The sequence below is a fragment of the Delphinus delphis genome, chromosome 3 (assembly GCF_949987515.2).
Source record: "Delphinus delphis chromosome 3, mDelDel1.2, whole genome shotgun sequence".
In the NCBI taxonomy this organism is placed as follows: Eukaryota; Metazoa; Chordata; class Mammalia; order Artiodactyla; family Delphinidae; genus Delphinus; species Delphinus delphis.
The window spans coordinates 45746549-45762526 of NC_082685.1; the positions used below are offsets into that span (position 1 = coordinate 45746549).

General features: G+C 43.9%; 2 protein-coding genes across 4 annotated transcripts in view; one reads left to right on the top strand and one right to left on the bottom strand.

Annotated features, from left to right (window-relative positions):
• GLRA1 (glycine receptor alpha 1) overlaps nucleotides 1–15958 on the top strand; it is a 49111-nt gene extending 33153 nt beyond the window's left edge. The window contains exons 6-8 of the mRNA XM_060007151.2: nucleotides 570–784; nucleotides 9402–9548; nucleotides 15668–15958. Coding sequence (XP_059863134.2) covers nucleotides 570–784; nucleotides 9402–9548; nucleotides 15668–15958 — 653 coding nt within the window. The remainder of the gene's footprint in view (nucleotides 1–569; nucleotides 785–9401; nucleotides 9549–15667) is intronic.
• The window catches only part of G3BP1 (G3BP stress granule assembly factor 1), an 89357-nt gene that overhangs the window by 21591 nt on the left and 51788 nt on the right, over nucleotides 1–15978 (bottom strand). The window contains exon 14 of one of the 3 annotated variants that reach the window (XM_060008481.1): nucleotides 11492–11996. The exons of 1 other annotated variant lie outside the window; for it this stretch is intronic. Coding sequence is in view for 1 of the 2 variants with exons in the window: in XM_069540576.1 (XP_069396677.1) it covers nucleotides 11971–11996 (26 nt within the window). In the remaining variant the exon portion in view is untranslated. Of the gene's footprint in view, nucleotides 1–11491; nucleotides 11997–15978 lie in introns of those variants that run through there. One more of the 3 variants, XM_069540576.1, reaches the window with a different exon arrangement.

Consider the following 15978-nt stretch of genomic DNA (forward strand, 5'->3'; position numbering starts at 1 on the left):
TGAGTAGAGTAAAGAAACAAGAGAAATGGGGTGGAAACAGGCTAGAGTTCGACCGTGAAGGGCAGACTAGAGTTTGAACTTTTCCCTGTAGGTAATGGGGACTTTCTTGTATGGGGAGAGATGGAAGGAAAGAAAGGTTCTACAAGAGGAAGTAACAGAAATGAGTCACTTTTTGGGAACAAAACTGGCAGAAGGATAGAGAATGATCCACTTCGGCCCACTCTTAGCAACAAAATAGTGTTGATGGGGATGACGGCAAATGACACTCTCAGCCTTAATGGTTTGTGAGGACTGTGCTAAGTTCTTTATAGGCACAGGCATCATCTCATTTTACCATCACAGTAACCATGAGTAACCATATGAGGTTGGTATTATTATTACTATTACCATCATTATCATTATCCCCAATTTACCAAAGATGAGGAAACTGAGACACAGAAAGATTCAGACACTCACCTAAGGACACAGCTAGTGTGAGGCTGAACCAGGACTCCAGTCGAGGTTGCTCTGACCTCAAAGCCTTGCTCCTGTCCAAGGCTACCTGGCCTTCCCACTATAAATTCTTGCAGGCAAATTCACCTGCATCGAGGCCCGGTTCCACCTGGAGCGACAGATGGGCTACTACCTGATCCAGATGTACATTCCCAGCCTGCTCATTGTCATCCTCTCGTGGATTTCCTTCTGGATCAACATGGATGCTGCCCCAGCCCGTGTGGGCCTGGGCATCACCACCGTGCTCACCATGACCACCCAGAGCTCGGGCTCCCGAGCATCCCTGCCCAAGGTAAGTCCTACTGCCCAAGAGCACAGAACACCAGGACAGATAAGGAGGACACACATCTCCCTTCCCTGCCTGAGACAAGGCGAGCACAAGGAATTAGTCACTATTTCGTGGGGTTTTTTTAAACATCTTTATTGGAGTATAATTGCTTTACAATGGTGTGTTAGTTTCTGCTTTATAACAAAGTGAATCAGCTACACATATACATACATCCCCATATCTCCTCCTTTTTTCAAAACATTTTAAAATATCTTTATTGGAGTATAATTGCTTTACAATGTTTTGCTAGTTTCTGCTGTACAACAAAGTGAATCAGCTATATGTATACAGATATACCCATATCCCCTCCATCTTGCGTCTCCCTCCCACCTTCCCTATCCCACCCCTCTAGGTGGACACATAGCACAGAGCTCCCTATGCTATGTGGCTGCTTCCCACTAGCTATCTATTTTACATTTGGTAGTGTATATATGTCCATGCCACTCTCTCACTTCGTCCCAGTTTACCCCTCCCCCTCCCCGTGTCCTCAAGTCCATTCTCTATGTCTGCGTCTTTATTCCTGTCCTGCCCCTAGGTTCTTCAGAACCTTTTTTTTTTTTTTTAGATTCCATATATGTGTGTTAGCATACGGTATTTGTTTTTCTCTTCCTGACTTACTTCACTCTGTATGACAGTCTCTAGGTCCATCCACCTGACTACAAATAACTCAATTTCATTTCTTTTTGTGGCTGAGTAATATTCCATTGTATACATGGGCCACACCTTCTTTATCCATTCATCTGTCGATGGACACTTAGGTTGTGTCCATGTCCTGGCTATTGTAAATAGAGCTGCAATGAACATTGTGGTACATGACTCTTTGAATTATGGTTTTCTCAGGGTATATGCCCAGTAGTGGGATTGCTGGGTCATATGGTAGTTCTATTTGCAGTTTTTTAAGGAACCTCCATACTGTTCTCCATAGTGGCTGTATCAATTTACATTCCCACCAACAGTGCAAGAGGGTTCCCTTTTCTCCACACCCTCTCCAGCATTTATTGTTTGTAGATTTTTTGATGATGGCCATTCTGACTGGTGTGAAGTGATACCTCATTGTAGTTTTGATTTGCATTTCTAACGATTAGTGATGTTGAGCATCCTTTCACGTGGTTGTTGGCAATCTGTATATCTTCTTTGGAGAAATGTCTATTTAGGTCTTCTGCCCATTTTTGGATTGGGTTGCTTTTTGATATTGAGCTACCTGAGCTACTTGTATATTTTGGAGATTAATCCTTTGTCAGTTGCTTCGTTTGTAAATATCTTCTCCCATTCTGAGTGTTATCTTTTCCTCTTGTTTATAGTTTCCTTTGCTGTGCAAAAGCTTTTAAGTTTCATTCGGTCCCATTTGTTTATTTTTGTTTTTATTTCCATTTCTCTAGGAGGTGGGTCAAAAAGGGTCTTGCTTGTGATTTATGTCATGGAGTGTTCTGCCTATGTTTTCCTCTAAGAGTTTTATATTGTCTGGCCTTACATTTAGGTCTTTAAACCATTTTGAGTTTATTTTTGTGTATGATGTTAGGGAGTGTTCTAATTTCATTCTTTTACATGTAGCTGTCCAGTTTTCCCAGAACCACTTATTGAAGAGGCTGTCTTTTCTCCACCGTATATTCTTGCCTCCTTTATCAAAGATAAGGTGACCATATGTGCGTGGATTTATCTCTGGGCTTTCTACTCTGTTCCACTGATCTATATTTCTGTTTTTGTGCCAGTACCATATTGTCTTGATTACTGTAGTTTTGTAGTATAGTCTGAAGTCCGGGAGCCTGATTCCTCCAGCTCCGTTTTTCTTTCTCAAAATTGCTTTGGCTGTTCGGGGTCTTTTGTGTTTCCATACAAATTGTGAAATTTTTCGTTCTAGTTCTGTGAAAAATGCCATTGGTAGTTTGATAGGGATTGCATTGAATCTGTAGATTGCTTTGGTTAGTATAGTCATTTTCACAATGTTGATTCTTCCAATCCAAGAACATGGTATATCTCTCCATTTGTTTGTATCATCTTTAATTTCTTTGATCAGTGTCTTACAGTTTTTTGCATATAGGTCTTTTGTCTCCTTAGGTAGGTTTATTCCTAGGTATTTTATTCTTCTTGTTGCAATGGGAAATGGGAGTGTTTCCTTAATTTTTATTTCAGATTTTTCATCATTAGTGTATAGGAATTCAAGAGATTTCTGTCATATGAACTCTTGATGCCTCATTCTGCTTTACTCTCTTTTAATGCTAGGTGCTGTGTGCTAGGTGCTACATTCACTACAGTCACTGGAGCCACATTCCCCATTACTCACTCATCACTAGACACAACACTCTGCTCTACTGTTAATGCCAGATGCCATACTCTGCTCCCTTCAGCTTCATGTTAAGTGCAACATTCTGCACCATTTCCAATGCAATACTGCACTTAACATTGTTTTGATACAGAAAAAGTTGTAAGAATATACAACAAACACCCTAAAAGCCTTCATCTCAATGCCAATTGTTATCATTTTGCCACACGTACGTTATCTCTATTTATAGGTAGGTAGGTAAGTAGATAGATAGATGCAACTTTTGCTGCATTATTTGAAGGTTACAGACATGACAATTCACCTCTAAATAAGGAATAATGATCACAATGATATTATCACATCTAAAAAATTAACATTACTTGAATAAGTATTAATGAATTAGAAATAATTCCATAATTTCATCTAATATAGAACCTTTAAATTTTCCCAATTGTCCAAAAACTGTCATCAATGGACATGGATCCAATAAACATTCATACTGCATACACTTGCTCTTTTAATCTAGAACAGTTTCCTCACTGTTTTTTGTTTTTCATGACATGACTCTTCCATTAACTCTTTTTTTTTTTTTTTTTTTTTGGCTGCATTGGGTCTTTGTTGCTGCGCATGGGCTTTCTCTAGTTGCGGTGAGCGGGGTCTACTCTTCCTTGTGGTGCACCGGCTTCTCATTGTGGTGGCTTCTCTTTGTTGTGGAGCATGGGTTCTAGGCGTGTGGGCTTCAGTAGTTGTGGCACATGGGCTCAGTACTTGTGGCTCGTGGGCTCTAGAGCGCAGGGTCAGTAGTCGTGGTGCACGGGTTTAGTTGCCCCACAGCATGTGGGATCTTCCTGGACCAGGGCTCGAGCCTGTGTCCCCTGCATTAGCAGGCGGATTCTTAACCACTGCGCTACCAGGAAAGTCCCTCTACCATTAACTTTTAATGTGAGACATGACATTCTACTCCACTTGCCATCTACACTAGACACCACTCTCTCCTCTATTCATCCTCACAAGAAAACTCAACAATCTGCCCTTTGCACTATTAACGCTAGACTTTGCATTCTGCTACATTTACTGTAAAAGCTTGAAACCAAATTCTGTTTACTGTTACCAACTGACACCACTTTCTGCTCTGTTCATTTGCAACAGCAGGAGTAATATTCTGTTTCCTGTTCCTTATGTTAGGCTCAACATGCTGCTCCACTCTCTATTAATAGTTGATGCCACATTCCCCCTCACTAGACTCAACATTCTACTCCACTCATTGTTAACACTAGACTTGATATTGAGCTTCGTTTGCTATTACACTCAACCTGACATTCTTCCCCCTTCGCTTTTTTTAAAGCATAAAATTCAGTGGCATTTAATATATTCACAAAGTTGTACACCCTCAGCGCTAATTCCAGAACATTTCATCACCCCACAAAGAAACCCCCATATTCATCAACAGTCACTCCTTGTTCCCCGCTCCCACCAGCCCCTGGCAACCACTAATCCACTTTCTACCTCTATGAATTTGCCTATCCTAGTCATTTCAGCTAAGGGGAATCACACAATATGTGTACTTTTATGACTGGCTTCTTTCATTTAGCATAATATTTTCAAGGTTCATTTATGTTGTAGAATGTATCACTACTTCATTTCTTTTTATGGCTGAATAATATTCTATTGTATGGATATTTCACATTTTATCTATTCATCAGTTGATGGACATTTGGGTTATGCCACTTTTTGCCTATTTTAAATAATGCTGCTATGAACATCTGTGTACAAGTTTTTGTGTGGACATATGTTTTCAACCCTTATAAGTATATACCTAAGAGTGGAATTGTTGGGTCATATGTAATTATATGCCAAACTTTTTGAGGAACTGCCAAACTATTTTCCGGAGTGGCTACACCATTTTATAATCCTGCCAAAGTTCCAATTTCTCCACGTTCTCATTAACGCTTGTTATTCTATCTCTTTGATTATCAATATCTTAAAAGAAGTGAAGTGGTATCTCACTCTAGTTTTGATTTGCATTTTCTGAATAACTAATAATGTTGAGCATCTTTTCATGTGCTTATTGACCATTTCTGTATCTTCTTTGGAGAATCTATTCAAATCTCTTGCCCCACTTTTTAATTGGGGTATTTCCCTTTTTATTGTTGTGTTGTAATAGCTCTTTGTGTATTGTGGATTTAAAACCCTTATGAGATATGTGATTTGCATATATTTTCTCCCATTGTATGGGTTGTCTGTTTACTTAATTGATAGTTCTTTATGCACAAAAGTTTATAATTTTGATGAAGTCTAATTGATATTTTCTGTTGTTGCTTGTGCTTTTGGTATCGTACTTAAGAAATACCTAATCCAAGATCATGAAGATTTACACATACATTTTTTTCTAAGAGTTTTATAGTTTAGCTCTAAATATAGGGTTTCGATCCATTTGTTTATTTTTGTATATGGTATATGGAGAGATATCATTCTTTTGCATGTGGATATCCAGTTACCCCAGCACCATTTGTTGAAAAGACTATTCTTTCCCTCCACTGAATTTATATTCTCCTCAAAAATCAATTGGCCATAGATGTATGGATTTATTTCTGGACTCTCAATTCTATTCCATTGGTAAGTATATTTATCTTTATGTCAGTATCACTCTCTTGATTACCATAGCTTTATAGTGAGTTTTGAAGTTGGGGAGTGTGAGTCCTCCAACTTTGTTCTTTTTAAAGATTGTTTTGGCTATTCTGGGTCACTTGCATTTCCATATGAACATGAATATAAATTTTAAGATCAGCTTGTCAATTTCTGCAACAACAGTAAAAAGGAATTTTAGTTCAAAATGCGTTGAGTCTATATAGGAATTTGGGGAGTACTGCCATCTTAATAATGTTAAGTCTTTCAATCCATGAACACAGGATGTCTTCCCATTTATTCAGGTCATCTTTAATTTCATCCCACTGCTTTCTAGACCCCATGGTTTCTAAAGAGAAATCAGCTGTTAATCTTATTGAGGATACTTTGTACATGATGCATTGCTTCTCTCTTTCTGCTTTCAAGATTCTTTTTCTTTGGCTTCTGACAGTTTGATTATGGTATGTCTAGGTGTGGATCTCTTTGAGTTTATCTTGCTTGGAGTATATTGTGTTTCTTAGATGTGTACATTAGTGTTTTTCATCAAATTTGGGGAAATATTTGCCATTTCTTCAAATATTCTGCCTCTTTCTCTCTCCTCTTCTTCTGAAATACCCATCAAACATACGTTAGTGCACTGGATGGTTCCCCGCATGTCTCTGAGGCTCTGTTAATTTTTCTTCATTCTGTTCCTCAAACAGGATAACCTCAAGTTCATTGATTCTTCTTCCAATTCACTAATTCTTTCTTCTGTCTACTCAGATATGCTGTTATCCTCTCTAGTAAAATTTTCAGTTCAGTTATTTTACTTTTTAACTCCAGAATTTCTATTTGGTTCTTTTTTGTAACTTCTATTTCATGCTCTACTTGGTGAGACTTTGTTGTCACACTTTTTTTTTGGGCCAGGCTGCCCAGCTGTGGGATCTTAGTTCCCTGACCAGGGATTGAACCTGTGGCCCCTGCAGTGGAAACGCAGAGTCCTAACCACTAGACAGCCAGGGAATTCCCTCTCATACTTTAGTTGTGTAGACAAGATTTCTTTCAGTTGTTTGAACATATTAAAAATGTAACTGATTTAAAGTCTTTGTTAAGTCCAACATCTGGGTTTCCTCAGGCACAGCTTTTTTTTTTTTTTTAATTTACTTTTGGCTGTGTTGGGTCTTCGTTTCTGTCCAAGGGCTTTATCTAGTTGCAGCAAGAGAGGACCACTCTTCCTCATGGTGCGCGGGCCTCTCGCTATTGCGGCCTCTCTTGTTGCAGAGCACAGGCTCCAGATGTGCAGGCTCGGTAGTGTGGCTCATGGGCCTAGTTGCTCCACGGCATGTGGGATCCTCCCAAACCAGGGCTCAAACCCGTGTCCCCTACATCGGCAGGCAGCTTCTCAACCACTGTGCCACCAGGGAAGCTCAGGCACAGCTTCTTTTGACTGCTTTTTTCCTATGTATGGGCCTGACTTAGTCAATCCAGGCTTCTATAACAAAGTACCATAGACTGGGTGGCTCATAAATGACATAAATTTATTTCTCACAGTTCTGGAGGCTTGAAGTCTGAGATCAGAGTGTCAGCATAGTCTGGTTCTGGTGAGGATCCTCTTCCAGTTGCAAACTGCTGACTTACTGTTGTATCCTCACACGGCAGAAAGAGAGTATGCTAGCTCTCTGGACTCTTTTTATAAAGGCACTAATCCCATGCATGAGGGCTCCATTCTCATGACCTAATTACTTCCCAATGGCTTCATCACCAAATACCATCGCATTGGGATTCAGATTTCAACATATGAATTTGGGGAGGACACATTCAGTCCGTTGCATTCGCCATATTTTCTTGTTTCTTTGTATGTCTTAGATTTGTTGTTGAAAATTACACATTTTACATTATACAATGTGGCATCTCTGGAAATCAGATTCTCCTCCCTCCTCAGGATTTGTTGTTGTTTGTTTGTTTAGTAACTTTACAGAACTAATTCTGTAATGTCTGTATTCTTTGCTGTGTGGGGCCACTGAAGTCTCTACAGTTAGCTTAGTGGTTAGCTAAGACTTTAAGAGATTTCCTTAAATGCCTGAGCCCTATACATCTCCCAGCCTTTGCCTAGGGACTCTGTGTGTACTTTCAACACTCAGCCAAGCAGTTTACAACTTTGCCTTAGCCTTTACTTCCTGTTTATTCAGAGCTGAGTGCTAAGAGCCTTCTCAGGTCTTCCCTGAGCATACACACAGGCCTAAGAATGTGCATAGATTCCCAGGAATATATCATAGCTTCCTAAAGCCCTCTATGGACAGCTCATTCCCCAGATTTTCCTTTTACACTTTTTGCTCAACCTATTGTTTGCCTCAACTGTTACCAACTGCCTGGGGCTGATGTAATGTTCAACACTTGCGATGATTGTTTTCAACAAATGCCCTCAAGGAAAAAGCTGTTCACACTGGACCAGCTCCAAGTCAGGTCAAATAAAGACAGCCTTGTGAGTGGGGTCTCTCAGAGAACCACAAAACTGGTCAAATAACAATTCCCTGAGAATGCAGCTTTAAAGAATCTCCTACTCTGTTCTGCCCCATGCAGTGGCTGTCAGGATATTCATGTTCACCATGCTTGCAGGCTGTTGGATTTCAAAGCTAGCACAGAGCTGGGGATGAGAGGATGGGAATAGGGCAACTTAAAACACCACAAAGCCCCAAGGGAAATAAAAACATACATCCGCACAAAAGCTTACACACCAATGTTCATAGCAGCTTTACTCATAATAACCAAAAGGTAGAAACAGCCCAAACTGTCCATCAACTGATAAATGGATCAACAATATGTGTTATATCCATACAATGGAATATTATTTGGCCATAAAAAAAGAATAAAATACTGACACATGCTACCATATGAATGAATCTTGAAAACATTATGCTAAGTGAAAAACCCAGTCATAAAAGGCCACAAATTGTATGATTCCATTCATATGAAATGTCCAGGACTGGAGGAAGACAACTGGGGGAATAAGGAAATGATAGCTAAAAGATAGCAGGTTTCTTTTTGAGGTGATGAAGATGTTCTAAAATTGACTGTGATGATGATTGCACGTATCTGTGAATGTATAAAACCTTTGAATTGTACACTTTAAATGTGTATGATATGTGAATTATATCTCAATAAAGCTGGGGGTTCTTTAGTGCCATGAAGCTTGCTGTTCTTACTGAGATCCAGCTGATTTTCTTAAATAAATGCTTACAGGATTGCTGTTAGACTTTGATTAATTAACAGAGTTCTGAAAAAAAGTTGGTTCTGACCGTTTTTGATAGTTGCTTCCATGGGGAGAGAGAGTTTTTGAAGATCTTACTCTGCCACTCGCACTGACATCCTCCACTTACTTTTAACCCTAGGTACAAATTCTCTTCCTATTTAGAGCTTTAGTCTAAATACCACATTCTGTTCCACCGAACAATAATGCTAGACACACTGTCCCCCTCTCTTTAGTGCTCTTCTAGGCACCATGTTCTTTTTTCCCCAATATTCTGTCCAGTCTTCTTGATGCATTTCTCTTCTGTTTCCCTCTGCACCCTCCATCCTAATATCCCAGCTGAGAGAGGACAGCAGTTAGTGAGTGATGGGGGAGGGGGTCCTAACGAGCAGAAAACATTCCTCAGTACTCAAGACTTCACTCTGCTCTCTCCTCACTTCCCTATGCTCTTCCCCCCACCTCTGCCCCAGGTGTCCTATGTGAAAGCCATTGACATTTGGATGGCCGTGTGCCTGCTCTTCGTGTTCTCAGCCCTGCTCGAGTACGCCGCTGTCAACTTTGTGTCTCGGCAGCACAAAGAGCTGCTCCGATTCAGGAGGAAGCGAAGACATCACAAGGTAGGCCTTTGGCTCACTGCTGGCAGCAAACGGAAGAGTGCCAGGCAACCCTGTCTTGTGATACTTGTTTCACTGGACCATCCTTCTCAGTGGGTAAAGCCCGCACAAAATAGGGGTCAAAGTTCTGGAACTCCTAGCTTCCCCTCCCATAAACAATGCCCTGATTGGGTCTATAGGCAGATAGTAACACTAACCATCAGGTTACACCTGAAGACAGAACTGAGGGAGCAAACACTGATGGTGTCAAGATAGAAACTAGCTATAAACCCAAAGCATGGCAGGCAGAGGGGGTGTCTGCTGGTGTTTTCTACAGGGTGGAAAATATTTCAATTATTTCAATGGGCCTGATTCCAGAAGGGATTTGCACCACAAAAGGTGAGATCTGAGAGTAGAATGTCCAGTTTCCAGGCCTTTGTTTCCTACGTCCAAGAAAAGGGCATCCAGCAAGATTCTACCCCAGAGTGGATCCTCTCACCTTATGAGGAATTGAATAAAGAAATACTTGGCACACCACCTCTGAAAAGTCACCAACCTCTGTTAATTCAGAGGTTGTGTGTGTCCCAACCAACAAGCGCCATTGGGGAGCACACAGCCTGTGGGAGAAAACTGGCTCCACATCCTGGTCCATAACTACTTCCCCAGGAGACCTTTCTCCTGCAGATCAGAGAAGCTGCTTTTCTCTCCAGCCTCATCTTCACATCACTTCCTCCTTTGCTCTCTGAGCACCATCTACCCTGGCTTTTTTCATAGTTCCTCAAGCATACGCACAGGATGTTAGGCATCTGGTTCTCTCCTCCTGGGCTACTCTTCCGGTGCACTTTGCCTGGTATGAAGCCACTCACTTTCCAGTCCTCGGCTGAGGCGTCTTTCCTTGATATCCTAAGTCAAGGTTAGGTCCTGTACTGAGGTGCGTATGCCAGCCTGTTAAGTATGGTCATGCAAGTTGTATCCTACAAGGACCCCCAGCCAAGGAGGTGCTCTTCTCTAAACCCTGCCCTGGCGTGGACTCTATCAGCCAGAGGAAGGGATCTCAATTCATACACCCCAAGAGGCGGATGCCTTTCTTCTAATTTGCACAAAGACACTGTTTATGCCAGCAAAAACCATACTCTAGTTGAACTCCGTTTCTTTCCTTCTGAACATTTATCTTGAGTTATAATTATGCATTCAATCACGTGATTGTTTACTGCGCATCGTCCACTGAATGATAAGCTCCCTCAGGGCAGAGACCCTGTCTCCTCTTGCTCAGTGCTACATCCCTGGTGCGTAACACAAGGCCTGATAGTGAACACGCAATAGGCATTTGTTGAACAAATGGACAAAGGGATAAAAAAAACCTAATGAAAAAAGAGGAGACCTGCCAGTCAGAGAGGTTACTTGGAAGTGTTTCCAGCAATGGATAAGGACAACCAGGGGCTCATACACTCCGGGCTCATACAGGCCACACACCACATACCTGCCACACACCAAGGCCCTAGCTGCTTTAGGCTGACCTACAGAAAATAGCTGTCTACCGAGTTACAAGGTGCTGTGACAAAGGACTCTGCCTCTTTGGTACGTGATTTTCAGCTAGCCTCTTTTGGGGCCCAGCTTCTCCATCTGTAAAATGGACTAAGGGGGTATAATGGGGGACTGTGGTGAAGATGAAATCAGATGCCAAAGTAGCTTTAAGTTTTGTTCCTGCCACACAAGTGCCAGGGATTAAAATGATTCCATAGGCACAGATTTCTCTCAGTATGTTTCTTAAACATCAGCAATCTGATTCAATTAACTTCTAGCAGTTAACCGCAGGCGGCAGGCAGACGTTCCGAGACAGAAGATGCCCATGGGAGTTAGGATATAACCTGCGCTGGAAGAGGAAACCATCTTGGGTGCAGCGAGCCAGACAGGACTTCTTGAAAGACCCTAGTTTTAGTCCTTCCATTACTGTCCACCAGATACCTAGCCTCTGACTCTTAACATGGTCCAAACAAGGAACTGACCAAACACAACTATCTCTGGGATTTACTTTTTATTTTCCCTTTTTCCCCCATAGGCTAGCGTTTTCTGCATTTCCCTCTGCTAAAAGAAGTTCAAAAATGTGTTGCAGAGACGGTTATTTGGGAAGACTATGTCCAAAATATTTGACTGGCACCAGTCCACCAGACTGTGCCCTGCACAACTCCAGGGGGCAGCGTTTACAGAGACGAAAATGTGAATGAAGCTCCTTGCAGATATGTAATATGCAGGGCCTACAGTACTTCCAAAGGCTGCCTTCACCCTTGCCAAACGCCTACCACTTTTATACACTAGAGGAAAACAAAAGCTTTGTTTTACCTCTGGCCAGGTAAAGTGTGCATAAGGCCACTATGCAGATTTGATCAGATTCCTCTGCTTGGTTCCTTCCTCATTCTCTCACAGCACGCTGGTGCTGGAAGCGCTCTCAAGAGAGCATCCGGTCCACTCCTCCTGTGAGGTGACAACAAAGAGGAGGGGCAAGTTACCAGGCTCATGGAGCCACTGATGGCAAAGGCAAGGCGGCCTTCCAAGACCCATGGCTATTCTCAAAACACTGACCATATACCACCAGCTGCTGCTTATCTGTTCATCAGTGTTTCCATCCCGAAGCAGATAAAAATAGTCCTGCATTTATTAGACCTTAAATAGAAACTAAGATTTATCCCAAGGCAGAGGTCACAAACTAGTAGCTAGAAGGTCAAATTTGCCACGCAAATATCTTTACGTTTTTAAGCAGTGTCTTAAAAGTCTGGAAGAAAGTGCCAGCATTCAAAAGTCACACTTCTAGTTTCACTCAACACATTGCAGCCTCTGGTCCCACTGGGTTCACATCCCACGTGGTACAGGCGCACTGCAAATGCCTGTAGGTAGGGAATGCATTCCACAGCCCCAGGCTCACTTCATCACACACTCCTCCTGCCTGGCCCCTAGTGTGCATCTGAATTAGGGTGACCTTCCTTGTGCCCATGGGCTCTCAACTTGGCACAAATGTCAGAAACTACAAGGACACAGAATCGGGCTCACCATAAAGAAGAGGTTCCTTGGAGTAAGGCCCTCTGGATGCGGCCTGTACACTGGCAGTGTACAAGCTGGGACCGCAGAGCCCTAGGGGGGTTTTAAGCCCCAGATGGGAGTGAAGAGGAACTCGCTTACATGCCCGAGTTTCTCGGAGCCTGTGATCTTGGCCAGGCTCCTCATCTCCCTCTATCTTCCCATGTTACCTCATTTGCTGGGCAGAAAGCATCTGGTCCTCGAATTTCCTGGCCAGCCTCATTACTCAGATTATTAGGAAACCTCTGTGAGCCTGACTGGGCAGGCACACTACCAACCTCCCTGGGCTCTAGAGTAACTATCAGATTTCCCCTGCTCCAGCCCCACGCAGCCCCAGGTGCAGTTGGGCATTCATTTCCTGCCACCTGCTGGCTCAAATAGGAATAGCAAGCTTTGGTCCAGTCATTTCTAGGGAATTTCCTTTCTCCTGGATACAATGTGAAATTGATCATCTTCTCACCAGATGAGGCCTCCACACCCCCATCCCATCCCCTCTCATGCTTAATAGATGAAGAAGGCAGAGAATAATTTTCCAAAGCTACACAGAGAGTTAACTTGGGCCACTCCCTGCATACCTGGAGCCCAGCGAGAAAACGTTTTCAAGCACCCACCCCACCACAGCGGGGGGCGGGGGGGGGCTATTTATACTGATAAGCAACAGAGTCGGAGCCAGCCCACTTCCAGGCACAGGGTCCAGTGACTTGGCCAGCCTCCCCCAACTCCTCTCCTCGGCTCTGGCACAAACCCTCTAGTTGTCGTCCCCATAGACAAGTATTGGTTGAGCACCGATCTGCCAGGCACTGGAGCCCATCTTCTTTCCCTCACTTGTGCAACATGGGTGTTGGACCAGATTCAGTCATTTGCAAAAGATTTCTTGAGCATTCATTGTATGTGTCAAATCCTCCTGGTGCTAGCAAACGTATGGATACCAAGGGGGTAAGGTTGGGAGTGGGATGAATTGGGAGATTGGGATTGACATATACACACTACTGTGCATAAAATAGATAGCTAATGAGAACCTACTGTACAGTACAGGGAACTCTACTCTATGCTCTGTGGTGACCTGAATGGGAAGGAAATCCAAAAAAGAGGGGATATATGCATATGTGTAGCTGATTCACTTTGCTGTACAGCAGAAACTAACAAAACATTGTAAAGCAACTATGCTCCAATTAAAAAAAAAAAAATCCTCCTGGCGCTAGGAATACAACCGCATTTAAATTTTAAAAAAAGGTTGGGAGGTGGGGAAGCTGGGATTGGAGAGGATATACAAGTAAACGTTTAGTCAACAAACATTGGCAGAGTTTTGAACTTCTGCCCAGGAAATATATTCATGACAGACTTTGCCTCTGACTTCATGGAGTTTACAGTCTAATGGAAGAGACAGACATTAATCAAGGAAAACAATGTGATAAGGGCTTTAAAATACAAAAAAGGAAAAAGAGGGAGGGGTGTAGAGGGAGTTTATGGAGCACACAGCAGGGACACCTAGCCTATCCCTGGGCTCAGGGAAGGCCTCTGAGTAGGAATTAGTTCAGGGAAAGAGAAGGAGATGGAAGCAGGGGTGGGGCTGGGAGAGCGCTCCAGCAGAGAGACCCACCTTCCCAGAGGCCAGAGTGAAAGAGGAGTGCAGCACTTTCCAAGAGATGGAAATATCACAGGGTGGCTGGAGCACAGAATGCCAGACGGAGATACGCAGACAGCACTGCCCAAGTCATCTAAGGCCTTGTCACCATGTAAAAGTTTTAATTATCCTCAAGTCAGTGGCAGCCTATTAAAAAGTTCTAAGCAAAAGACGACCAATAAGATTTATGTCATAACAACCCAGATGGGTTGGAGGGAGCGGGGGGGGGGGGGCGGGGGGGAGATGGGAGGCAGGAGGGAAACTAGGCTAGACGTCATCACAACAAGCCCAGATGGGGACCCAGGATGGAGTGGCAGGCACAGAGCTGGACAGGCACTGGGGCCCCTGGGCTCCATTTCCTGCTCTCTGCTGGCCCTGCCCCTCACAGGAACAAGCAGAAGACAGGGAGGCTACCCGAAGAGCTCTCGCTCTCCAGGATGGCAGAATGCGCCCATAAACCCCCCAGAGCCACACACTGAATCAGCAGCCCAGCTGAGACTCTCAGCGTGCCTCAGAGCTCACAAGGAAGGACCACAAAGCCGGACATGATGAGAGCAGACAAGAGTGTCTCCACGATCCAGATGAGGAACAGAAAAAGCGAGGAGGGTCAGGGGAGCAGACATTTGGGTAGTGAGCATGAGGCAGGGAGGGGGGAACATGCAACACAGCAGGCAGGGGTGCACAGCATAGGGTGGGGGAGGGGGGAAGCTGCAAAGGTAAGTTGGAGCCAAATGATGAAGGGCTTGAATGATAACGTGATAAAAATCCAGAGGTATGTCTGAGGTCACACCTGCCAGGGATACAGGAACATGGAGGTAAGAAGCAGCTGTGGTGCCCTGGCTTGTGAGTGGAGGTGAGGCCCACAGCCCTTGCTCCCTCCTGGGCCGTTCACTCCCTCCCCCAACCTACGCACAGAAGACATTACTGGGGAATGGAGTGGGTGGGAGAGGGCAAGGAGGCAACAGAGGCAAAGCAGGGGATCTCTCCAAACTGTCCCCTGGATTTCTAACAAAACAGTGTTCAGAGTATCCGCTCATCTATAACCTCTGATGGTCGAAAAACACCTTGAAGTAGTGGAGTGAATCTTATCCCCACTTAAAGGAAAAAATGAAATTAAAAAACTCTTTGAGAGTCATGGAAGGAAGTCTTCCAAGGAAGTGACTTGCGTAAGGTCACACAGCCAGCAAATGATGGAGCAGAGACCTGAACACAGGTCTCCAGACTCCACGCTGCACTCCTATCCCCTGGTTTGCATCTGTTTTGGTATGTGAGTGGCGCCCCTCTATAAGGCATAACTCCCCAGCCAGCCAAAGAGCCTTCAGGAGCCTGGAATGGAGGCAGGGAGAGCCAGATGGGCATGGCCTGGTCCCCCAGGGGAGTGCCTTGCAGGGAGGGTGCCCAGCCCCTGTCTTATTTTAAGTAGAGCCCCATGTTGAATCTGTTTCAGGAGGATGAGGCCGGAGAGGGCCGCTTCAACTTCTCTGCCTATGGGATGGGCCCGGCCTGCCTTCAGGCCAAGGATGGCATCTCGGTCAAGGGCGCCAACAACACCACCACCACCAACCCACCTCCTGCGCCATCTAAGTCCCCGGAGGAGATGCGAAAACTCTTCATCCAGAGGGCCAAGAAGATTGACAAAATCTCCCGCATAGGCTTCCCCATGGCCTTCCTCATCTTCAACATGTTCTACTGGATCATCTACAAGATCGTCCGCAGGGAGGATGTCCACAACCAGTGACGGGTCTGGGATGGGGGGAG